At 38.6% G+C, this 25,684-nt stretch overlaps 1 protein-coding gene and 1 long non-coding RNA gene across 4 annotated transcripts in view; one reads left to right on the forward strand and one right to left on the reverse strand.

Moving 5' to 3' along the window:
* Positions 1–17,000, forward strand: part of SPART (spartin) — a 32,759-nt gene extending 15,759 nt beyond the window's left edge. For 2 of the 3 annotated variants that reach the window (XM_063429098.1, XM_063429105.1), the window contains exons 2-8: positions 2,405–3,246; positions 5,288–5,485; positions 7,599–7,719; positions 8,052–8,246; positions 8,956–9,114; positions 9,189–9,279; positions 15,415–17,000. In XM_063429098.1, coding sequence (XP_063285168.1) covers positions 2,407–3,246; positions 5,288–5,485; positions 7,599–7,719; positions 8,052–8,246; positions 8,956–9,114; positions 9,189–9,279; positions 15,415–15,610 — 1,800 coding nt within the window. In that variant the 5' untranslated portion in view covers positions 2,405–2,406 and the 3' untranslated portion in view covers positions 15,611–17,000. Of the gene's footprint in view, positions 1–2,404; positions 3,247–5,287; positions 5,486–7,598; positions 7,720–8,051; positions 8,247–8,955; positions 9,115–9,188; positions 9,280–12,373; positions 12,406–15,414 lie in introns of all 3 variants that reach the window. The other variant, XM_063429112.1, reaches the window with a different exon arrangement.
* A 2,257-nt stretch (positions 17,001–19,257) lies between these two features.
* Positions 19,258–25,683, reverse strand: LOC134597984 (uncharacterized). Its single transcript, XR_010090340.1, has 3 exons — positions 25,560–25,683; positions 20,568–20,665; positions 19,258–19,427 (listed from the first exon to the last, which is right to left on the reverse strand). It is a non-coding gene; the product is annotated as an uncharacterized LOC134597984 (long non-coding RNA).
* Between the last annotated feature and the right edge of the window lies 1 nt (position 25,684).

Here is a 25,684-nt window from a genome sequence, read left to right on the forward strand (position 1 = left end):
GTAATTAGAATCTCCAATAATTAAAGTGTTACCCAGATTTGCAGCTTTCTCAATTTGCTCAAACAGCTGTTGTTCTTCGTCAATATTAACATTAGGTGGTTTATAACATATCCCAACCAATAGTTGTTTTCCCTTCTTTTCCCCCAAGCAGATATTTACCCATAAAGCCTCCACATTTTCCTCATCGCATTCCATTTGCTTTAGATTTGGCTTTAAATCATGGTTGACATACAAACATACCCCACCACCCTTCTTGTTTTTCCTATCCTTCCTAAATAACGTGTACCCATTTAAGTTAACTGCCCAGTCATGTGTCTCATCCCACCATGTTTCTGTTATGCCTATTATATCATATTGTTTAGTGTATGCTAATGCCTCTAGTTCCCCCATTTTGTTATTTAGGCTCCTTGCATTAGTAAGCATACATTTAAAATCAAGAGTCACTTGTACTTTTTGTGAAGCACTACTGCCCATTGTAAAAGTGTTACGGTGCTATATAACTGTTGGCATTTCCCCTCCCCCTGTTTAGTATCAAACTGTTTAGGAGATATTTGACGCAAATGGTGGATTCCCTGTGAGCAAAGCAGATTTGATACAGGGCTGTGCTCATTGGCTGAGCATACTAAGCAGACAATCTGAGCCAATGAGCGTGTCCTTGCAGAACTCTGTGAAGCTACCACCGTTCTCCAGCAAGATCCGCTGGAAATCCTACCCTGTCCATTCCCTGAGATCTTGCAGTAGGAGGAGCTTCCATTGGTGAGAGTCCTTTAAGTCTGTGTAATAATGTAGAATTTGAAATTTTGAGTGTGATTGTATATACAATACACAGCATTAGAAATCCTTGTATTATATATTTTTTTTAAGTAGATATAAAAAAATAAAGCATTAAAACCGCACTCTGCTCATCTACCCAAAATCCAAGAAATGAAGAAAAATATTTATTTTAACGAAGCTCTTTAACCTTGGTACCGGTTTAATAAAGGGAAACCATACAAGTGCATAAATGGACCATTGCACCTCTACACTTGTGTGTTTTTGTTTTTAATACTTCTTATTAATTTGAAGTCTGGAGTTGCTATGGCTGATGTATATTTAAAAGCCTGGCTAATATTAGAATCCTTTGAACCTAGGCATCCACCTTACAATGAAGTGCTAACCGTGATATTACCAGGAGGCTCTCTTTTAGAGAGGACCATTGTAACTGCTGTGCTACTAGCTGTGGTCCCTTGATCTGTGTCCCATGTTTCGAAAGAGCTGTTCCATGTCTTTCTGTAATTATATTTCTTTGAAAATTAATTCTACTTGGTTTTAACAATGCTCCGAACTCACATTAACCTATCATATAGTAGAAGGTTTTAAAATGGGCTGACTGTGTAATCTGATTGCTTTTATCTGCTGACACACTCTAAGGGCTTCCAAGTAAAAATTATTTGGAGCTTGGAAGAGCTTCTTTTTAATCTCTTTTAAATAATCTAATAAAGATAATATATATTTTGACGTTGGACACAGTTTCCACAGTTCTTTCTCTCTGTGAGTCACACTGATGGTATAGCCGATGGCCAATCTATAAAACTAGATAATTCAATTATTTAAATGAAAGAGCTTCCTATTCCTGACTTTAGGTCCTCCTCATGTGGATTCATGTGACATTATTTAATTTTCAGGCATGATTATACAATTTGAAAAAGAGTGCTATTCATAAAGGTGAAAATATTTATATTCTGACAAACAGTTTGGAAAGATCCATCCTTGCCTGATGCTTCTAAAACATCTGGATGTTTGCATTGCCTGTGGGGAATAGGTAGTAAGAAGCTCATTGCACAGTTACATAGGTGAATAGTCACTAAATTGAAGCTCCGATTTAAAATTTTACAACCTCTACTGTATGTCCCACTTTGCTGATAAGGCTATCTTTGAATGTCTGAGTTTTCTCCAGTGATGGCAGAGTGCCCAATCTTCCACAGAAAGTCCATCAATGATCCTTTCTTCTCTTTCCTCATTTCACTTACCTTTTCCTTCAATTCTTTTCAATCCCCTTTCTCCTATTTATGCTTATCCTTTACTATTCTCCAGATAACCTGGCACATCAAGTGCCTTAGCTTATAACATTTAATGGGGTCTCAAACACGGATAGGTGATTACTTCTGAGCGAGGTTGGGGACACGAGCCATAGGTTTGCTGTCATTGGTATATACCATGTCACAAGGAAACCTATAGCAAGTGTTCTTCACCGCCCACTGCCCAGCTGAAGAATGATTATGGCAAACATTGACCAAGCATACAGCCTAACTGGTTTCTCAATGCTTTGTGATGTGTCTGTTTCTAATGCGGTATGTACATATTGTATGTCTTTGTGTATCAATGTACCCTTTTTTTAATTCTACTATGTTTCCATTCTTCTTAGTAATGGAAAAACAAGGACCGCCACATGTGGAAGAGAACGTTTTGATTCGAAGCATCGAGGAAGAATACAGAAAAGCATTTCTTTTCATTAACAAAGGTTTGAACACAGATGAAGCGGGTTACAAAGAGCAAGCTCGCAACTATTACATGCAAGGACAGGAACACTTGCTGAGAGGATTAAGTGTTTCCTTACAGGGGCCTGAATGCGTAGGTGCTGCCTGGGACTCTGCCAGACAAATGCAAGTCAAAATGCATGAGACCCTGCAGAATGTAAATACTCGACTGAGTATCCTGCAACAAGGCATTCCTTCTGCTCCAGTGAATCCATTTGTTCCGGTGAATCCCTTCGCTCCAGTGAATCCACCAGCCCAACCATCCAATGTGTATCCATCCTTGCCACCAAAAGAAAGGCCTTCCAGACCATCTGCTCCAAATCTGAATGTTTTTCCTGGGGAGCAATGTCCTGCAAGTAATGGTGCTTGCGTTGTACCTAGCAGTGAACTGGTTCCTGCAACGAATCCCTTTACCGGAGGAGCAGCCGCTCCCCCAGCTTATACTCCCCAGGCTACGGATGGCCATTACACCGTCTCCTATGGGACAGAGGCTGGAGAGCTTTCTACAGTGGGAGATGACTTTTACTCCCTTGCTCCTCAGCCCCCACCAGTACAAAGCCTTGGGGTGGACGCAGAGGAAATGATCCTCATTCCACGAGGGGTGCAGATATTTTTTGTGAACCCTGATGGCTTGGTCAGTGCTCCTTCATATCCAGGCTATCTCCGCATTATAAAATTTATGGACACCAGTAGTGAAGCAGCCCAGGGCCGTCCACCTGCTTTCCTTCAGGTAAGCTTTACAGTATGAGTATGAATGGATTCATTGGGGCAAATCACTCAACGTTATGGTTTGTTTTAATGCCTCCAGAACTTTCAGCATAATGTAATATGTATGATATAATAATCAGGAAAATGTTTCACCCATAAAACATGGTTCAAGGTTTAGCTGTTTTATAAATAAAAAATGTATTATTTATATTTAGAAAAAGTTTAGATTTAATTTCAAACTTTTATTTTATCTTTGTCTCCAAAACCGCTGGAGCACCAAAGATACACTATTAACACCTCCAACTACTTTATATTGCAACACTCGCATGCTAAGACCCAGTCTAATGCTCACGTGTAACGTGTGGTTGACATCCATTACCTTTAAACAGCTGTGATATGTATCAAATGACATACTGCCCTGATTATATATGTTACTGCCTATTGATCCTACAATTCAGTGTCTAGTCACTACAAATGTGTTTCCCCATATTACACTGTGTGATCTCACAGGGCAATAAAGCATTTGAAACTAGGAACACTGCATTAAAATGACACGAAAGAAAAAAAGCATGCGTGCGGAATCCGATAGAGATAAAGTCTACCATAATTGAACATGTATATGGATCAATAGTAGGTTACCTTGGATATGATATATTTATTGTGATGTAAATTCCCCTAGTATATTCCAAAGTAGGTAGGATAAAATATTTGTATGTTGTAAATAAACTGCTGATTAGTTAAAGAGAGAAAAAAAAAATGTAAAATGCAAGTTCTAGAAAATCAAGATTTTTCATCTGTGAAAGTTGGAAGATTCGATAAGGACTGTTCTGTCTGTCTTTCGGTCCCCTGGCAGAGAAATACTTAAAGGTTAGTTCAATGGGTAGAAAATGGAATTGCTTAATGGGAGCAAAGATCATGTTATGTAACATGTTTGTTACATTACTGCTTGTAAACATTGCACTAATGTGACATTTTGCCAAATAAGGATCACAATTTAGCTCAACCAGTATCAGTGATGGATTTATTTTACAGATGATCTGTGTATCTGGCATTTTAGTTTGCATTAATAGGGCACCCATGACTATTTGCAGCTCAAATCGACTAGAAAATAAAGGTCTCTAAACATGGGGTTAGACTCCTTTTATGATCCCTTTCTCACCTTCAAATGAAGCCCATGCTGAATTTGCCGTGTGCGCATTCAAACCGCCCATAGGAAAGCATTACTCAATGCTTTCCTATGGACGTCCAGCGTCTTCTCACTTTGATTTTTCACACTGAGAATCGCGGAAGTGCCTCTAGTGGCTGTCAGGTAGACGGCCACTAGAGGCTGGATTAACCCTCAGTGTAAACATAGCCGTTTCTCTGAAACTGCTATGTTTATAAAAAAAAATGGATTAACCCTAGCTGGACCTGGCACCCAGACCACTTCATTGAGCTGAAGTGGTCTGGGTGCCTATAGTGGTCCTTTAAACTAGTGATATATATTTCCTAGGACAACACAAAATACAGATGTGTCAGGATGTACTTGGAAACCAGAGTAATCTGATTGCACCATTCCTGGTTAAAGAATGTATTATTATTAAAACAACCAATAAGTGGGGTATGGGGGTAAGAGAATTATTCTCATGTTTAAAGGAGGTAACACCACCTTAAAAACAATATAATGAATATATCTCTATCTAAAAGGGAAACAAAATACACATATTTTTATTTTGTATTTTTATTTTGTTTTCTTATTGTTTGGTGTAAAGAGGGCACAGATTTTAGGGCACGCTGTTCATTTTGCATTGATAGTGGTTAAATACTTTTTGCTTTGGGTTTGTTATTATTATATTATTATTTAACGTGTACACAAAAATAAGTCCTGCGCTCAAACTCCTATTACTCCTAGGCGGAAGCGATGACCATAGTAAAAATCAGCCCAATACATACAATAAAAACTAGATGAATAAGTTACTTGCGCACTATTCCAAATCCCTGTGCATTATTATATAAATGGAGGTTTTTAATTCCACTCCATTATTTAACTTGTGCTTAGAATGCAAACCTATTGTCTCCCACAGGTCTGTGATTGGCTGTATCCACTTATGTGCAACCAATCACCTGTGCTACGATCAAACAGCGGAGTGTACATGTTTCCTGATCTGATGTCTCAGGTCACAGGATCCTATGTGGGAGTCGTATTGTCGGCTGAGCTACCTGTAGCTGACCAGGAGCTTTTTGAGGACCTAATGAAGCAGATGTCAGATTTAAGGATACAGGTAAAAGATATAGACTGTTTAGAAATTATACGATATTTTTTTATTTTTCTTAATATATGAAGTATTTGATTTATTTTTTTTTCTACCAGCCACAGTTAAGCGCATATTATTATTATTTATTTTATTTTTTTTAACTTTTATTTATTTAGTTTTTTCATCATGAATTAACAGGTTTTTTATTAAAATAAAAATGAATTTCACCTCATCTAAATATCCCAATGAAGACTGCTCCCTCCCAGACTAGGAGCCAATCATTCTTTTGTTTGGAGTCTACATTTATTCCACAAACCCCACTCCAGCAGAGTATAATGGGATATGTAGTTAAGCTCTGAGCCACATTTTCACTCTACAGATTACTTGAGTGGAAGAGTTGAATAAGCTGGTAGAAGCCATGCTACGGTCCCTATTGGTTTAATGCATGTCTTGCTCAGTTTTGTGAATGCAATGTTTCAACTAACAGACTGTGCATTTGCCCCTACCTCGATGTGTGCCGTCTCCTAGACTCCAAGAACTAGAGAGGGGATTTGGCTGCTTGGTGGATTTTTTAAATTCATGTTTTTATCCAGTCAAAAACAGCTGGGTTTAATATCCAGTTAAGTAACTAGAAAATGCTCAGATGCAAATAAGTGGAACTAAAAAATTAAAAAGTCATACTCTGAAATTCTTCCAAACGTATGTATCTTTACACCTATACTATGTTTTATATACTACATAAGTTGAAGCATTACTGTCTCTTAAGTTGTGTAAGGCATTCAAGACAGATATTGTAATTATAAATGTAGACCTGTCTCTTGTGAACCTTCCCACATGTGCCCTGTTTATAGGTACAATACTGCAGTCTGTGGAAGATCTTTCAGGATCTATAGGATGCTATAGGCAACTATTGTGCATAGCTTGATAAAATCCTTGTTCCTGTTAGCCTTTGGGAGCAAAAAATGTGTAGACAAGGCTGTCTGATGTTAATAAATATTCTGGATTTATTTGAAATATTTGTGGATTTATTTGAAATATTCGTGGATTTATTTATGTATTTTTTTTTTTTTTAATCATTTTTATTTATATTCCAATTAGTAATAATAATAATAATAAAAACAGCTGAGTTTAAAATCCAGTTCAGTAACCAGAAAATGCTCAGATGAAAGTGGTACTAAAAATGAGTCATACTCTTTTGTGCATATGTACTCTTACCTACAGTAAACACAAGCAGAAACATTACCCTCTGTTTAGCTTCTGAAGACACTCTGACTCTCAAGCTTTGGATGTCATCCAAGACGGATATCGTAATTAAATGTAGACACTTGGTAAACAATAAACAGCCTATCACTGGATGAAGGTCAGCCTGGCACAGCCATGAGACGCTTGTCTGTTACTTGTTGACTGCTTATGCTTATTGTGCAACAGCCACATGACAAGACACAAAGAAGGAGAATATGTCCAATTTAAACATTTCATCCAGCAAAATAAATCTTCCTTTAAAAGCACTCTCAGGCCTTGACATGACCTCTATTTTCTGAATGAATTGTGAATCTGTTAAATAGTTAAATACTTTTTAAAGGAAAAGGAAATTCACTTTTAATGTTCCTGAAGTAGACTGCTCCATTCCATACCAGGATACACCTATTCTTCTATATGTACTCTACACTTATTCCACAAACCCCTGTCTAGCAGAGATTATGGGATATGTAGTTCAGCTCTGAGCCACTTTCTCACTCCTCGTGGTACAGCTGAATAATCTAGTAGAAGCCATACCACAGTTCCTATCTGTTTAATGGCAGTCCTGTTCGGTTTTGCGAATGCAATATTTTGAACCACAGACCATGCTTTTATACTCCACCACAACTTGCGTGGTCTGCAAGAGCTAGAGAGTGGATAACGGGCACCCCTGCCTTGATCACGCTACAAATACCAGTTGTGCTGATTATGGCAGCGAAGGAGGAAGTCCAAATTAATCATTTGTAGGTCAGTTTTCTGGGGGCAAATCCAACAGAATATTAGTAGTTGGGTGGCTGATACACACATTTTCTTTTGTCATTATATTTTGAAAACCTGTGGCTGCCTTCACAGTAACAAAGCAATAGTATAACAGGGCTTTGATATGGTGTCCTCTTTTAAGCCTTCAGAAGCATCAGATGAAGTCATTGATTTGAGCCAAGTCGTACGTGTCGTTGTTCCTGCACCGAAAGAGAAGGAGGCTCCAGAATGGAGTGCAAGAGTTGCCCAAGGAATCCTCTCAGGTGAGAATTTGAATTACAAGTTAATAGTGGTCCTTGTGGCTAGGTCACAGCTCCAAACATGAACATCCTACTAAAATGTTAATGTAACTTTAGATGGGTTTTGTAAGTGAACTTAGAATTTTTTCTTTTACAGTATGCAAACCACATCATAACAAAGGTTATGAATTACAAAATCTTGTTTAACTTTTTAAATGTATAGATTATATTTATCTATGAAATGCGGACGTATTTTATAATTTAATTCTGTAATACATGTATGTTATTTTTTTTTTTTAAATATTGCTTTATTTTGCTTTGGTTTTGATTAATTTTAAATGTGGTTTGCCACCAAGGTGCCTCCTGGCTCAATTGGGGTTTTGTGAAAGGTGCAGAATTAACAGAAAAGGCCATTCACAAAGGTGCAACGAAACTAAGATCCCACATCCAGCCTGACGAACAGCCACTAGAGGTTAATCCAACTGTCGCCAAAGGACTTAATGTGGCCAAACAAGCCACAGGTGGAGCAGTTAAAGTCAGCCAGTTCCTAGGTAAGATGGCATTTAATCTGAAGTTTGTTAGTTTGTGGATCTGGAGATATCACAATGCCTCAAGAGAGAAATGGATTTCCATTTGTGCATCATAAACTATACATAAAATAAACTCCACAATTCTTACATACAGCATGCATCACTCATGACACACATCTCATCACAGCAACACATTGGCAAAATAAAAAAAACCCATCACCCATATGGCACATCCAGTGCTTACCAGTCTAGCATTCATGAACCCTGGCACTAAAAATATTTGTTGTTTTGAAATAATGATCTATGGTGTCCAAATAACATTCAGCACACAAGAATCATCTCTGCGTCCTACATTGTCCGAGGCATTTCCAAATCCCCAAATATTGTTCTGTAAAGAGGCCCATGGCCCTGTAGATAACAGTCATATATTGGACAGTGCCGTATATGGTATACTACAACAAATAAATAGGAAGAGCAAGACTGAATTTTGAATACTTAGAGACGAGTTCCCCCAAGGAATAAGTGAGGTTTCTTTAACCATTAGTGGTACTTTGCGAATCATCGCTACAAAACGTGCGCTGTTTGGCTAGCCTGTATGTGACACGCACAGAAGGACACTTGATTTGCTGATGGCCGCTCCACTCTGTATTGAATAAGAAAGGAGGGGAGGAGGCAATGCATACAGTCGATTCATAAAGTTCAATGGTCTCCCGTTCTGTCTTTAATTTAGTGGATGGTGTTTGTGCCATTGCCAGCTGTGTTGGAAAAGAGCTGGCTCCACATGTGAAAAAACATGGCAGCAAGCTTCTCCCAGAGTCTCTGAAGAAAGACAAGGATGGAAAGTCCCCGCTGGATGGAGCTATGGTTGTCGCAGCCAGTGGATTACAAGGTAATGAATGAACCATATGACCATTACTACCTTGTGTCCTTTTCCTTTCCAGCCTAATATACTCTGTTTTTTAGGATTCGCAACAGTGTGGCAAGGTCTGGAGTATGCTGGCAAGAATGTTGCAAAAAGTGTTGCAACAGAGACTGTTCATACTGTAAAGTACAAGTACGTTTTACTTTTTCTCTTGAAACATGTTCATTAAGCTGTTTATAGTGTGTGTGTGTGTGTGTGTGTGTGTAGTTTTTTTGTTTTACAACAAAGCCCCTCCTCTAAAATGTTTTCCTATTAAATGATTACAAAAGACCTGTCACGCCCAATCTATTTACATAGAAGTTTATTTATATAAAGGATTATTACATTAGAGCATAGTTTTGAGGTAGGGCTCAGTTTGTTTTTTGTTTTTTTCTCTTTCCTGCTATCTCTCTTCAAAAAAAACTTCCTAAACTTCTAGTTCTCTCCAGTGTTTGAGACATACCGTTGTTGGGGCTTGCTTTTCTAGCATCCTTTTGATACTCTGGCTCTACTGATAATATTCATGTTTCATTTTTGTATTGCTATACAATACAACATGTTACAAAAAAATATTTTTTTTGAGGTGACTGTCATCCTTTAAAGAGGCACTGTCACTCATTTACCCCCCCACCCCTCCAACCCCCCCACGAAAAAATAGTATTTTATAAATACTAATTTGACCAACCCAGGCAAGAGATATACACAGAGACAACTACTGTGTCCCTGTATTTCACCACCGCCTGACTTTCTTAGACTCCGTGACTGCTGCAGGGATCTGTCTATGGAGGATTCCAGGGATCGTTGCAGTGATGTTGGCTACTGGCACTGAAGCACCAGCAGCTGAAGAGGAGCACACCGAGGAAGATGACGGTGCCTGCAAGCGGCAGGTTCGGGTAAGTAAATCTCATCTTAGCCTGCCCCCCAACACCAGACCCCCTGTGGAGATCTCATCTTCAGTGGTCTTTGCGAATTCGGCAAAGTCCCCAGACTGTGACAGTGCCGCTTTATGTGAAGAAACGTGACAGTTCCCTCAATTGGGTCAGACAGTGGTTAGAAATCTTCCATTTCATAATTTCTGTGCAACATATCTATTTTGCTGCCTGATATTTGTGTTGGGGGTTAAATCTTAAGGGAGCAATAGAAACAAGATAGTGGGGAGTTGTTAGAATTAATTTAAAGCATTGCAGTGTTTAAATTGCTACTTTTTAATGTAAATATCATGTTTTCTGTTACCATTTTGTGTTGTACATGCATCTCCTTGGGTGCAAAGAAAATGCAAAGTGTAAGTTCTTAATGCAATAACGCGCCTGTTTAATTGTACGTTTTCAAACACTGGAATATTTTTACTAAATACAGTGGAGTGCTTAAATAGTGAGAAAAGATAACTTCAACACCTAGTGCAAACAGAACAATCGTCTTTATATACCATTCACTTTAAAGGACCACTCTAGTGCCAGGAAAGCATACTCGTTTTCCTGGCACTAGAGTGCCCTGAGGGTGCCCCCACCCTCAGGGACCCCCTCCTGCCCGGCTCTGGAAAGGGGAAAGGGGTTAAATCTTACCTTTTTCCAGCGCTGGGCGGAGAGATCTCCTCCTGCTCTCCTCCTCCGATCCGCCTCTTCTCCTCCCCGTCGGCTGAATGCGCACGCGCGGCAAGAGCTGCGCGCGCATTCAGCCGGTCACATAGGAAAGCATTCATAATGCTTTCCTATGGACGCTGGCGTGCTATCACAGTGAGAAGCACGCAAGCGCCTCTAGCGGCTGTCAATGAGACAGCCACTAGAGGACATAGGGGGAAGGCTTAACCCATTCATAAACATAGCAGTTTCTCTGAAACTGCTATGTTTATGAAAAAATGGGTTAACCCTAGAAGGACCTGGCACCCAGACCACCTCATTAAGCTGAAGTGGTCTGGGTGCCTAGAGTGGTCCTTTAAGTTCTCTCAAAATAGTCCAGTGTGGTAGCAGCTTAGAGATAAAAAAATATATGTGCAAAAATAGATTAACACTAAATAAGCGCTCAAATATACTATTCTTTTCGACTTTCAAACCCTGGAAGTATAGTACAATAAAAGTAAATGAAACAACACCAAATCATAATCACAATATTTAGTTAAGTAAACAATTAACTATTTTGTCTGTCAGCTGGCTCTATTGCTTACTCACCTTTAAATGCCCTGCAGATATCTTGTACATACACCTTTATCTTAGAAAATGGTTTGCTCACTGCAACGATTCTGCATTTGAGTTCTTGGATCTCGAAGACACTAGTGTAGCTCTGTTTAGCAGTTTTAATACATTTTTATTAAAGAGGTGTTAGTGTTAAATTAAACTATGCAGACCTGAGATGATTTTTTGTTCTTTTAAGGCCTGGAACTGGAATCCAGACCCTGCTAGTCAGGCGGACTAGCTAAATGGCCATTATAAACACAAGCCATGTTATTTAACATTTGAGTTGTGTTATGATTGACCATAAAAAAAAAAAACCACTAACCAGCAAATTAGAATAACATTCAAGTATTGTTTGAGCTTAAAGAAAGTGTTACCATGCAGCCTTCCAAAAATGCACTCTTCCTGGAAGTATATATAAGACAATAGAAACCTGCCTAATACATATATCTGTTATTACTCTTTTATAAAAACTGAACTTGCTTGCAGAAGCATTTGTTTTTATTTTATTTACGGTCTTAGAGTTGCCGCTATTGTCATAACTTTGTTTTAAAAAGTTTATATTCGTGCCAATAGTTAGTGTACATGTAAGCTGTGTTTTGACAGTCCCTGCAATGATACAGTGGTCAGTCTTTGGGAGGAAAAATTGTCCGAGATTGAATTGCATTCCAGTAAATGGATGAAAGTACGAAACATTAAAAAATGTTTTCCCCTTTTTGCTTCTTTTCTTACGATTACAACTATTCTAAAGCATTTCCGTATTGATTACTAGCAAGCTGTTCTAAACACTAGGTAGACAGAATTGATTTAAACTGTCTCGTTAAGATAATTGTTTATGTGCAATACACTACAGAATGAGAAATATAATGAAAAGGTTAGCCTTCACTGCTATTCGTGAATTGTAAGAAATACATGAGAAATTTAAAGGAATGTTAAATAATAGATCTAATGGTCTTATCTGTATCTGTCCTGACCATATGAGAACGCAATTCAATAAACCATTAAAAATGGTCCTATGTCGAGCCAATTTCAATTTGCAGTATCCCTACATTATAACCAAATTATTTCTTTTTATCTAGATATGGGGGAACCTGCATTGAAGATAATACATGTAAATACTTGGTATATGTTTGTACCTGTTTAATTGATCAATTACTCAATCTCTGTGCATTCCTAACGAATACCAAACACCAAATTTAGTCTTCAGCTCGCTCTATACTGTTGGATCTGGTTTTTAAACATTGATTTGTTTCTTAAAGGATGAAGGGTTTAACGTGTGTAGTAAATGCAGCTGTACTATACTTAATGTTGTGTTAAATACAGTTAATATACGAATGATGGTATGAATTAATTTAAAATGATTCACTTTTAAATGACTCCAAATCCAATAGATGTGGTATAATTCAGTTTATTGATTTTCTCTATATTGGTTTCTTGATGCATTGCAGCAACATAGTGTTAAAGGGTTACTCCAATGTCCATGACCACGTCTGCTTTTGAAAGTGGTTACGGAGGAAGGAATCTGGATGTTTCAGTTATTTCAATTTGTGTGTTGGGAGGGTGTTACACCGCTGGCACAAGTAACTTTGGGAGCCTGAAACTCTGTCTGGACTGCCAAATGTAAATTCTGTGCATATTTTACACCGGTCATCAGTGCGCACTGCATGTTGGCAAAGACTTAATTTGATGATTCCTTTGCAAGCTCTGCAGACTTTCCACTCTTGTCTTGTCACGCAGCCCTCCCGCCTCCCTATCCCCTCAGCTCCGTTTTTTTATTTTTCAAGAATCCCTCCTGACACTGGCTCTGTGCCGGCTAAAACATCCAATCAAAGGCTTCCCTATGAGAAGCTGTTTGATAGGACATGGTGAAGTCAGGAGGGTGCATGGAAAGCCGTGCTGGATTCCAGGTAAGTAAAAACTTATTTTATAACTTATTTTTAATGTTTGGAAGAGGGGTGCCTAAAGGAATAATTCCCAATACTCCATTATTCATTTAAAATATATATATATATATATATTTTCCACGTGTCCCCCACTCACTCACTGCTCCCGGTCTTGTAAACGCCTGGGTGCGAACTCCAACCTTCAGAATATATAGAACCTTGTTATTTTTTTATATATATATATATATATATATATATATTATTATTTTTTTTTATTAGTCAAACCTGGGGAAATTGGTGTATCAGTAACAGCGTAGCTTTCTTATTCACTTATGTTAAAATATGCAAAAACCATGAATTAAAAAATAAAAATGTACTCCTGTGTGAAGTTCCTTATTTCAGTGGATACCTGCCACACCAGAAAGTAATTTAGGCTTGCTCTACCTGCTACACAGTGGGTGGGCTAATGGAGTTAAACTGTGTTACTACTAACCTATTTAAAGGGTTACTCTAGTGATTTACTTTAGTGATTTGAAGTGGTCGTGGTGGTAGGAATATGTATGCAGAGGGTTTCTGCTTGAAACACTACACATACAGAGATTTGTAATTGTGTGCAAGGGGCTAGTTGCACCTCCAGCACACGTGACACTGGCAGCCGAGACCTCTGTTTCTTGCTTTCTACGTCAATCGTGTATATTGTAAGTCTGTCATCAGAACGCACTGCACGCTGGCAACAGACATAAAAATCTAGCTTTCTCCTCTATGTGGGCACTCCCTCCTGCCTCCATGCAGTGCTTTGCCTGGTGCTGGATTCCAGGTAAGAGAGAAAAAAAAAAGGTTTTATTTAACCCCTTAAGGTCACATGACATGTGACATGTCATGATTCCCTTTTATTCCAGAAGTTTGGTCCTTAAACAAGTTAGATTGAAAACTGAGCAGTTATGAAGTTACCCTTTAAAAAAAAAAAAAAAAAAAAAAAGATATGAACAGAGTGGGAGAGTTTGGGGGTAAATGGAAGTGTTCACAGTACTAAAGATTGGGTAGGTATGTTTGGGGATAACCTTTAGGAACTGAATGGCAGTGATTTAGAGGACCAAGTAAGTGGCACGGGGCTGTTTATTAGGTGGGCTACAGGTTAGTATGGTGTAGCCAGGGAAAAATAAAAGGTCCCATGGTATATAGGAAACCCGCACATTATTCTTTCAAGCGGTCTTCCACCTTTTCACATGAAGGAGAGGTAAGTCCTCCAGAAGCCCAGCATTTATCTCAAAACACCAATTGTCATTATGCAAATGCATCTAAGAAACTGTAACTTAAATTCTAATCTTAAATGATACAATTGCTTAATATTCATGATTGTATTTTACTTGATTTAAAAAAAAAAAAAATTTTAAAAATTTTTTTATCATTCAAAATGATTTTCAATACTATATATTGGGGGAGATCTATCAATGTGATGCCAGCACACATATATACAAAGATAATGTCAAATAATCTGCAGGATTCATTTTGTATTCTATATAGCCAGTAAGGCAGGGTACTCATCAGATGAGTAAAAACAATACTTTCAAGGTGCATAATCTCTGGTAGGATTTAAATATCCTTACACCAGAGCTACATTGATAAATCTAAATATCTATAGAATATAGAATGCACACTATAACAATGTCAAAAAACTTGGCTTTATTATGTACAAAACGTACCAAAGCGAAAACATACAAGAAAAATAAACACAATGACAGAAGCAAGGGCAAATACAATAATGTAATGGTAAAATACCAAAAAGATTCTTACAAGCCTCAAGACAGAAACACGAGTCACCAAACCCCCCCAACATTTCGGCACCAACGGGCTGCCTTTATCAAGGGTACCCTTGGTGCTTCTGTCATTGTGTTTATTTTTCTTGTATGTTTTTGCTTTGGTACTTTTTGTACATAATAAAGCTAAGATTTTTGACATTGTTATAGTGTGCATTCTATAGGTATTTGAAACATTTGAGGGAGTGTTTATATGGTTTGCACCTGGCAATTTAATACAATTTTTGTCTCTCCATGTGCTGTTGGTTTGTGTACATTGATAAATCTACCCCATTTTAAAAAGTGAACCAATAGTTTGTTACTGTAACTGGCATGATTGATTGAGGTTTGGTGATTTTGACGATTTCCAGGCCAAACTTGATCATTAAGTTTTTAATTTAAAATTAGATGATTCTGAAATGCATTTGATTTCTAATGCAGGTTTGGCAAAGACGCTGGCCACGCCACAGACAATGCTATGAATTCTGCCATCAATGTTGGAGTAACAGCATTTAATATTGATCATCTTGGAATCAAAGCAATTGTGAAGAAAACTGCGAAGGAAACCAGTCACGTAATCCTCAACGAGTACAAAATAATTGAGAAGGAAGACAAAAAAGAGGGGCCACCACACTGATCCTTCTAATCATTTAACCTTGCCTTAATGTGTGAATTGACTTACTCTGTGTGGACATTCAGGCGATAAGTTTTGGTTCCCCTCTTGACAAGCTTTTGCTTCTAGCACAGTCAAAGCCTTTACTGTTATAGCCGATGGTGTGGAGCTTTACATTGGTATCTGGTTTGAACTCTAGATAGAGCTGGTGTGTCATTCCAGTCTGCACATGCGTGCGCACACAAACACACAAAAAATAATTTAATTTAGTTCTCAGGATGTTTTCTTAAGCAGTACAGATTTAGGAATGGAGCGTCTATAGCTGTGTGTCCTAAAGACTGACCGTGAACCTGTGCCTTTTAGAATTGCCTAAAGTATAGAGCAGGGGTGCCAGAAAGGAAGATGCCCAGATGTTTTAAAACTACAACTCCCATGATGCTTTGAGTGGCAAAGCATCATGGAAGCTGTCGTTTTCAAACATCTGGGGATCTACCTTTTGGACACACCTGGTATAGAGTAAAAGGTCAGTTTTTTTTTTTCTTTTTACAAGTATTTCTTAAATCTCACCATATTTATTGCAAAACATCTAATGAAACCTAAAATAACACACTGAGCATTGAACACCATTCTATCTTAAAACAAACTAAGTTTGTAGATAACGGTTGCTAATTTTAAAATGACCATGGTGTTTTATTAACATCTTAAATTTATACACTACAGTTTGCTAAAACGACTTGCTGTACGGTCAGCAAAGATGGTTTACTGTACCTGCCTCCTCACTGCATCTCTACACGTGCTGGTATCTTATAATTGGTTAGCCGCCACTGGCTCCCTATAGCCTGTGCAGTACTATGCATATTGTTCTCATTAGTTGTTTAACATGGCGCAAACATTTTTTTTAGAGACTTAGCTCCAGATAATAATTGTAACACACATTGTAAAAAAAAACCTTATATAATATTTTATGAAAAATAATTATATTGTATGTTTTAAACCAGAAAATATGTATTACTTATTACAAACAAAAGTAATCGGAACATATTTATGAAAAGTTAAAATATTTTTTAAAACTTTTTCCAGGCAAAGATCCCTTAATTCAGTTTCACTGACATTCTAGTCATTACATCTACAATGGATTTTATAGAATAATCATTCTATAATTATAAGGTTAAGGGTAGGTACAAGGTGAATAATAAAAAAAGATATTCCCCTCATTTAAAGTGTAGCTTATTGGAGTATATTTAATAAGCGGTGTGGTTTGGATTGACGTGATTAACTGTTCTGAAGTATGCAATTACTGATGACCCCAAATCTATAGCTTATCTGACAGCTTTATGTATTATATTTTTTATTTATTTTTAAAGGTTGAACAGGAGAACTGAAATCCAATAAAGCATTCCTTTTTCAAAGTTTACACAGTTGTGTCCGATATGTGAAATTTCCTATATGCGTGTTTTAGTACCCATTTATCAACAAGCAAACTGTGTGCATCAAACCAATGAAGGGAAATTTAAACTCTAATCTAGCTCCTCTAGATTACCCTGGGTATAGTAAGTGCTACTAAAACAATATCTACTTGTGTGCAATAAAAACTATTGGTTTTACTGATTAGCATTGTAAAAGATTAAAGGGCATCATAACTGGTGCCAGTCATCTCCTGGCTCTATCCCCTGGTTACGTGTCAAACGTTTTAAATGTCTGGCACCGAGGATCTTCTCAGATGTCCAAAGCATGGGCTTTGCACTTACACATTAGAAATATAAATTATGTCCACATCTCAATGGCATTCATTGGCTTAGCAGGTCAGCTAATATCAAAATCATATTGCCAATATGAAAGTGGCATTTCTTCATTAGCCAACTTCATCGCAAGGGGTCGGGCCGGGGAACACTTTGTGCCAAACAATTTGAAAACAGTTTCCCATAACCAGAGAATGGCCGATGGGTGTGCTGATAACATTACTGCTGTAGTGAGCGGCAGTTACGGTGCTTTAGCATTCCCCTTTAACTCCTGGGATCAGGAAAGTGAATTATGATTGTATTGCACTGTTCATGGATTTGTGTTCTGAAGAGCATTTTGACAAATTGCTTCTGCTGACACCACCTGTTCACTGAATATATTTGCTGTCCGTGGAAAGATGGACAGTGTATATATGTATTAAAGGGAAACTGTAATAAACCACACCACTAGAGCTTAATGTAGTGCTTTTGGTACAAAGAGCCTGACCCTGTACAAGCTGCTCTATAAGCACTGCCATTTCTCTAAGAAGGCAGTGTTTACATTTGTCCCTAAGAACACCAAGTAACTATCAGTCAGCCACTAAAGGTGCTTATTATTATGGCCCTGCACTATTGCCCTTCAGCATTCTTACACTCCGCATGAAGAGGCTGAATGCTCCCCATGCACTCATGTAATGCATCTTTATGACGAGATGCTAATTGATGCAGAGACATTTGCTGCACATTTGCAGTAGGCCCCTCAATGCCTCTTTTTGGACAAGCATTGGATTGGCTGAGATAATCAGTAATAAACGGCAGCCATGGCAAGGCATGACAGCCAAGTAAAACCTAATGTAAGACTTTACCTTTAAGAGTGCTCTCATGTTCCAATATCCACATGCATGGCACAAAACATGCTACACAATTTGCAAATGTTATAACCTGGCACTTTGTGGAAAAACAAAACACTAAATCTTTGCTGTGTGCCTTAGATTTAGCAGTACTATCTTACATTAGCAGAATAATTCAATTCAGCACTTTTTTAAAGATGTGAAAAGTTTAGCTTCCAATGTATTTGATGCAATTTACTATATTTCTAAATACAACCTGTGTTAAACTTGCCATCATTATTTAAAAATGTTCAGTCTGTTTTTTAAACAAATGTTTCTAATGGAATTTCTTTTCAATTGGCCTTTGACAGCCCTTATTGCTTTATTTTTGTTCATATATTTCCTTATTTTAGTAAAATAAAGTTTGATTATGATGACTCGCAGTTAGGGGAGAAGGGAACAGCCAGCAAACCTTTTCTTCCAAAATGACTTGAGCCCCTTTGAGAATAGTGGTTTATTTATCCAGATGTCTGACTCATGTCATAATTTTATGTATAAGCTTTTTCCAAAAGCTTTGCTTAAAACTACATCTTGTGTAGAAAAATGTGGTACAACTAATACGGAGAAGTTGTCCTCTAGGTATTTTATATGTTATGCCAACTATTCATACTAAAGGAACACTAAAAGCACCATAACCACTACAACACATTAGAGTGTGTGGTGGCACCCCCTCCATTGTAAGTGGTAAAACTGGTCGTGCAGGACATAGCCCATTGGCTGAGAGACATCCACTAATGAGCCAGCCCTGCATGACTTGGCTCTGTCATTGACAGTGGAGGTGGGGAGTGGTGCCTGGCAGACTCCAGATATAAAGTCAAACCTATATTGGGTTGTTCCTTAAATTACTTATTTTTAAATTTATTTTTACACATACATACAAAACAGTGGTTTAGTAAATACTGAAAAATAAATCGTGAAATGTAAGATGCAATAACAAAGTTGGAAATATTCTCAAATTCACCCAGAGCTTGGATATTTTAACTTTTTTTTTTTTTTTAATTCAATTTTAAGGGAATAGTTTAATTACAAACAAACCTTGCAATATAGATGATATTCTTAAAAAAAACAAACAAAAAAAAACCCACTTATGGCAAATTTGTTTTTGAGGTTTATAAAAATCATACGATGAAAGGAAAATATTTACAAATAAACTGTGCACAGGACATCTCCTCATAAATTGACTTTGCTGAATCCTGGTTTAATAGCTGCAACACGTTCAAGCCTTGACTGGACCTAAAAAAGAAAGTACAGCATAAAATTATACATAAAATGCACCATAGTTTATCCATGAATACCAACAACCCACATTTTATGTTATCCTGTAACAAAAAGCCAAAATGTTTAACTTAAGTTCTGAAATACTTATTCCTTACAATGTATGGACACTACACAGGTAACAGGATAGGGAAAATATTAGGTTAAAATAAGCAAAGTTAGTTGTTTTCACAAATTCAGCTATTCTGACCTAAAACTTTAAGTTCCTTATTTTTTTCTAGACAACCCCCCGATCTGCAAATAACCATGAGAGAGTGATGCTATGCAATTAGATTGTAAAAGTTAACATATTATCGGTGATAAAATTAATGTGTAAGGAGACATATAGAAACACTCCTAGTATAATACTGTGGAGCAAGCATGCCAACTTGCGGCCCATAATGAATATATTTGCGGGCCGCTTTGTGCTGTGGCTGCAACTCCCACAGCCACTAGAGGGTACAGTGACTATCTGTTGGCAGAGCAGGGCAGCCACCCCCTCTTCCCTCCTGCTCGCAGTGCCAGAGGAGTTTCTGACCTGCTTGCAGAGAAAAGCCGGGCTGGAACTGGAGGACAGGCGGCTCATCTTAAGGTAGGGGAAAAGGGGCTTGGGGGACCTTCCTCTGTAGTACATTCATTTGGGAAGACCTTCCTCTGTAGTACATTCATTAAATTGGGGGAGGGAGTGGGCACTGCATTAATTTGAGGGAGGGAGGGGACAGTGTACACTGTATTAATCTGGATTAGGGAGGGAGCTAGTGTATTAAATTGGGGAGCAGTGTATTCATTTGAGGGAGCTAGTGTATTAAATTAGGGGAGGGAGTGGGCACTGTATTAATTTGAGGAAGGGAGGGGACACTGTACACTGTATTAATCTGGATTAGGGAGAGTGCCAGTGTATTAAATTGGGGAGCAGTGTATTAAATTGGGGGAGGGAGTGGGGCTGTGTATTAGAGTGGTGGAAGGGAGAGGGCAGTGCATAAATTGGGGGAGGGTGGGCAGTGTAAGAGGATGAAAACACCTGTTAGGAAAGAGGATTTAGGATCTGTATAAAACGTTAATGATGTTCCAGAAACCGTTAAAAAAAAATTATAATTAGATATTTCAATAATACTGTACCTGATTAAAGTTTGAGTTTAATTGTTTTAAGGAGACATTGTACTCTTTCATTTTCTTGTGATGTTCAGCCAAAACAGTTGCTTCACTGGTTAGCTTCTCTGTAAGGGGGGACGAAAAGATATTGCAATTCTTATTGGGTTCCTAGAATTGTTAAAATAAAACTAAACTATTCAGGAAAATAATAATAATAATAATAGAAAAAGCTGAAAATGCATCAAACTAACACTTTATGTTACACATTAGGATGTTCTTGCTTACCAAACAGCAAAAATCTGTAATATTTACTATTGGCTACACATTATTTAAGCTGCCAGTAGGCAACTGGTTAAGAAAATATCCCTGCTAGTCGCTCACAACATCTGTGGCAGTTAATAAACAGAGAATTGGCAGTGAATTATGTCCATCCATTTGTTTTCATTGGTTGTAGGATGGTGCAGGGCTAGATTAACATTGCTGAAGTTCCAAGCCCACACAATGGAATAGGCACAAGCTGCCTGCCTGTGATTGTAATATGGTCTGCTGCTGCTCTGAAGAGCTCAGTTTTATATTCATAGCATGTGGCTAGAAAGACACAGGTATCCTACCTGGACTGGCTCAACAACATGGGTAATAGGACATGAAATGCCAAACGTAGCTTTGGCACAGTATGGTAGAATCTGTATCAGACATACAATGGGTCTATCTCTGCCTCATGCCAATTGCACACAAGTCCTCTGTCCCATAGCCAACAGGCAGGATGGAATTAATGTAACCCATAACCGATGCGCTGTGACTCCTTATACCCAATGCTTAGTAAATGTATTCATGCCTCAGCCTACGTGTGGAGGTAGTTGCTAGGAAAGCCTGGTTGCAAGTGGAGTCCAGACTCAATATTTGTTAAGCACAAGATGCCAGAATCAAAAATTAAAGTTTTGGAGTTATGCCCATGATAACCGGTAACTCTCAATTCATGAAGTCACTAAACCAGAACTGGAATGATGAATACCTATGTAGCATGTCTGCAAGATCTTTTTATGCTTAGTGGGACCTGCTCCATGATTCATTTAACGCCGCAGAGATACCCCAGGACCAAATTCTGTTACCATCAAAACTAGTTAAGGACCACTGCTTAAACCAGGGGTTTACAACCTGCGGCCTGAATGCGGCACGGGACCGCTAGAAGCACAGCCTGGTTGTCGTCCGAGCTGTCGGGTAACGAGGGAGGCAGGGAGCAGCACTTTACATTCTGTCCTCCTCATGATGTGCCCTGCAGAGAGCCAGCCGCCGGGATATGACATCATCCCAGCATTGGCATTACTGCAGGGAGCGCAAGGAACCTGTGCAGGAAGAGCACAGAGGTCCCAGCCCAGCAACAACTGCTAGCCACCAGGGAGAGGGGATCCATTCCAGCTCTCCCATAGCACGGTAGGGAGGCTGGGTGGACCTCTTTAGTACTAAATGTGTATATGTGATTTTTGTGTATGTGTTTGGTCAGTGAGAGTGTGTGTGTATGTCTGTGATTGTGTGTGCGCGCAAGTCAGTGATCATATGTGTAAATCTGTGACTGTGTGTATAGGTTTTGTGTGTGGTTATGTGTGCATATGTATATACAGGTGTATGTGTTTAATAGATAGCACCCTAAGTAGCACCCTAAGTTGCAATCCTTAAATATGGCAATCCCACATAAGGATAAAAAATAAGGAAGTTATCTAATAAACAAGTTAAGGAAAAGGGCTTTTGAAGTTTTATTATATAAACTAATTATATTATAGCTTTTATGTCCGGCCCAAGACAATTCCTCTGTGCTCAATGTAGCCCAGAGAAGCCAAAACGCTGGACACCGAAGGCTTCAACCTTTTCAAATTCCAGGGAGTAATTGTGCGTGGGAGCTGTGAAAGACTACTGCTTGAAAATTCACAAACATCAAACATAATATTAATGTGGGCCTTATTTCTTTTTTTTCCCCTCAGAAACTGTTAAATAAATAGCCCATGCTAGAGTTAGCATTCCACTAAACATCAGCAAAGGTCCTATCTATTCCCAGCAATCACACAAGAGGAGCTTTGTGATCCTAAACAACTTTTAGGTCTGGCAAGTAATGCAGGACTTAAAGGGACACTACAGTCACCCACCACTTCATGTGATTGAAGTGGTCTGGGTGCAGTGTTCCAGTCCCACTTAGCCCTGCAATGTGAAACTGCAATAATTACATTGCATGACTAAGACTGCCTCTAGTGGCTGTCAATCATACTGTCACTTCTTGTCAGCTAACCAACTTTGATGCTCTGCATGAGGACATCCAGTGTCAGTAAAAGCCCCATAGGAAAGAATTGAACCAATGCATTCCTGTGGGGAGGGCCTAATGCTTCTATTCAAGCATTAATTTGATCTGCATTAAGGAGTCTGGATTTTAGGTTAGTTAAGTTGTTTTCTGCAACTTTACTTTTTTTTTATTTAAAGTAAAAAAAAAAAAGTATACACACCTAATGTAAAAAATATTTACTTTTAACTTTAGAGTGTTCCTTAAAATGCTTTACTAATCTCGAAGCTTAAATGAAATCTCTGGCGCAAACGCATCATATTACACAATTTTGTAATGTAACACACAAGATGTGTAAAGCATAAGAACACCACAGTTGCAGCAACCTGACTCGCCTCCCATGATGTCACGGTGACTCCTCTTCTCATCCAATCCAATGCTTCTCATAAAGAAGCATTAGGGGCGAGAAGTGTCAACGAGAGCCTCGCTCCTCCAATTGAATGCAGAACATCAGAGGATGACGTTTAAATAAAAATGTTCAACTTACACTTGGGATGAATACAGGCCAGATCAGTCCATATGCAAGTGCCTCAGTAGTATATGGCAGCCTACCATCTTGACATGAATGTGCATAGAGTTCATACACCCACTTCGAGTGAATCAGTGACACGTCTCCAACCAATCCCAGGCCATCCTGAACATAATCCACCATCACTCCCTAAAATAACCAATGCCTAGGTTACAAATTAAAGGGGAACGGTCACTTCTCTGGAATTTACACCATTGAATAAAACAGTACAAAAAGCATATTACCTATAAAAGAGAAGTGACAGTTGCACTTTAAGTACATCAACCTAAATTATTTCTACATAATTAACCAAATCATAATAAAGGCATCCAGAATGTAAGCTCCTTTGAGCATGGACCCCTTCACCTTTTGGTTTTTGCCATTATTATTATGTTTGTCATTAACCCGCTTCTTTATCCTCTTTGTAACATTGTGGCACATTGTATATAGGATTACATGTATGTCAGTAAGGGGTTTCTCATGGTATTGTATGTCAGTAAGGGGTTTGTCATTACATGTTATATTACATGTCAGTAAGGGGTTTATCATGGTATTAAATGTCAATAAGGGGTTAATCATTGCCGCTATGATTACACGTCAGTAAGGGGTTAATCATTGCCGCTATGATTACACGTCAGTAAGGGGTTAATCATTGCCGCTATGATTACACGTCAGTAAGGGGTTAATCATTGCCGCTATGATTACACGTCAGTAAGGGGTTAATCATTGCCGCTATGATTACACGTCAGTAAGGGGTTAATCATTGCCGCTATGATTACACGTCAGTAAGGGGTTAATCATTGCCGCTATGATTACACGTCAGTAAGGGGTTAATCATTGCCGCTATGATTACACGTCAGTAAGGGGTTAATCATTGCCGCTATGATTACACGTCAGTAAGGGGTTAATCATTGCCGCTATGATTACACGTCAGTAAGGGGTTAATCATTGCCGCTATGATTACACGTCAGTAAGGGGTTAATCATTGCCGCTATGATTACACGTCAGTAAGGGGTTAATCATTGCCGCTATGATTACACGTCAGTAAGGGGTTAATCATTGCCGCTATGATTACACGTCAGTAAGGGGTTAATCATTGCCGCTATGATTACACGTCAGTAAGGGGTTAATCATTGCCGCTATGATTACACGTCAGTAAGGGGTTAATCATTGCCGCTATGATTACACGTCAGTAAGGGGTTAATCATTGCCGCTATGATTACACGTCAGTAAGGGGTTAATCATTGCCGCTATGATTACACGTCAGTAAGGGGTTAATCATTGCCGCTATGATTACACGTCAGTAAGGGGTTAATCATTGCAGCTATGATTTCATGCCAGTAAGGGGTTAATCATTGCAGCTATGATTTCATGCCAGTAAGGGGTTAATCATTGTAGCTATGATAACATGTCAGTAAGGGGTTAATCAGTGTAGCTATGATAACATGTCAGTAAGGGGTTAATCATTGCCGCTATGATTACACGTCAGTAAGGGGTTAATCATTGCCGCTATGATTACACGTCAGTAAGGGGTTAATCAGTGTAGCTATGATAACATGTCAGTAAGGGGTTAATCATTGTAGCTATGATAACATGTCAGTAAGGGGTTAATCATTGTAGCTATGATCACATGTCAGTAAGGGGTTAATCATTGTAGCTATGATAACATGTCAGTAAGGGGTTAATCATTGTAGCTATGATAACATGTCAGTAAGGGGTTAATCATTGTAGCTATGATAACATGTCAGTAAGGGGTTAATCATTGCCGCTATGATAACATGTCAGTAAGGGGTTAATCATTGCCGCTATGATAACATGTCAGTAAGGGGTTAATCATTGTAGCTATGATAACATGTCAGTAAGGGGTTAATCATTGTAGCTATGATGACATGTCAGTAAGGGGTTAATCATTGTAGCTATGATAACATGTCAGTAAGGGGTTAATCATTGTAGCTATGATAACATGTCAGTAAGGGGTTAATCATTGCCGCTATGATAACATGTCAGTAAGGGGTTAATCATTGTAGCTATGATAACATGTCAGTAAGGGGTTAATCATTGTAGCTATGATTACATGTCAGTAATGGGTTAATCATTAAATGTTATATGATAACATGTCAGCAAGGGGTTAAAGGCTGGGTACTGGGCAATGAACGGTCCATCATGCAGCCTCGCGGTGTATTACCCAGGGCGGCCGCCATCCCGCTGTAAACCCGCAGATTATCCGCATTCAGGTCGGCGTCCATTTCAGACCGACCGCCAAACAGCGCGTGACGTCACCAGGGTCCCCTTCCTCCGCCAAGCAACGCG

The sequence above is a fragment of the Pelobates fuscus genome, chromosome 1 (genome assembly GCF_036172605.1).
Source record: "Pelobates fuscus isolate aPelFus1 chromosome 1, aPelFus1.pri, whole genome shotgun sequence".
Classification (NCBI taxonomy): Eukaryota; Metazoa; Chordata; class Amphibia; order Anura; family Pelobatidae; genus Pelobates; species Pelobates fuscus.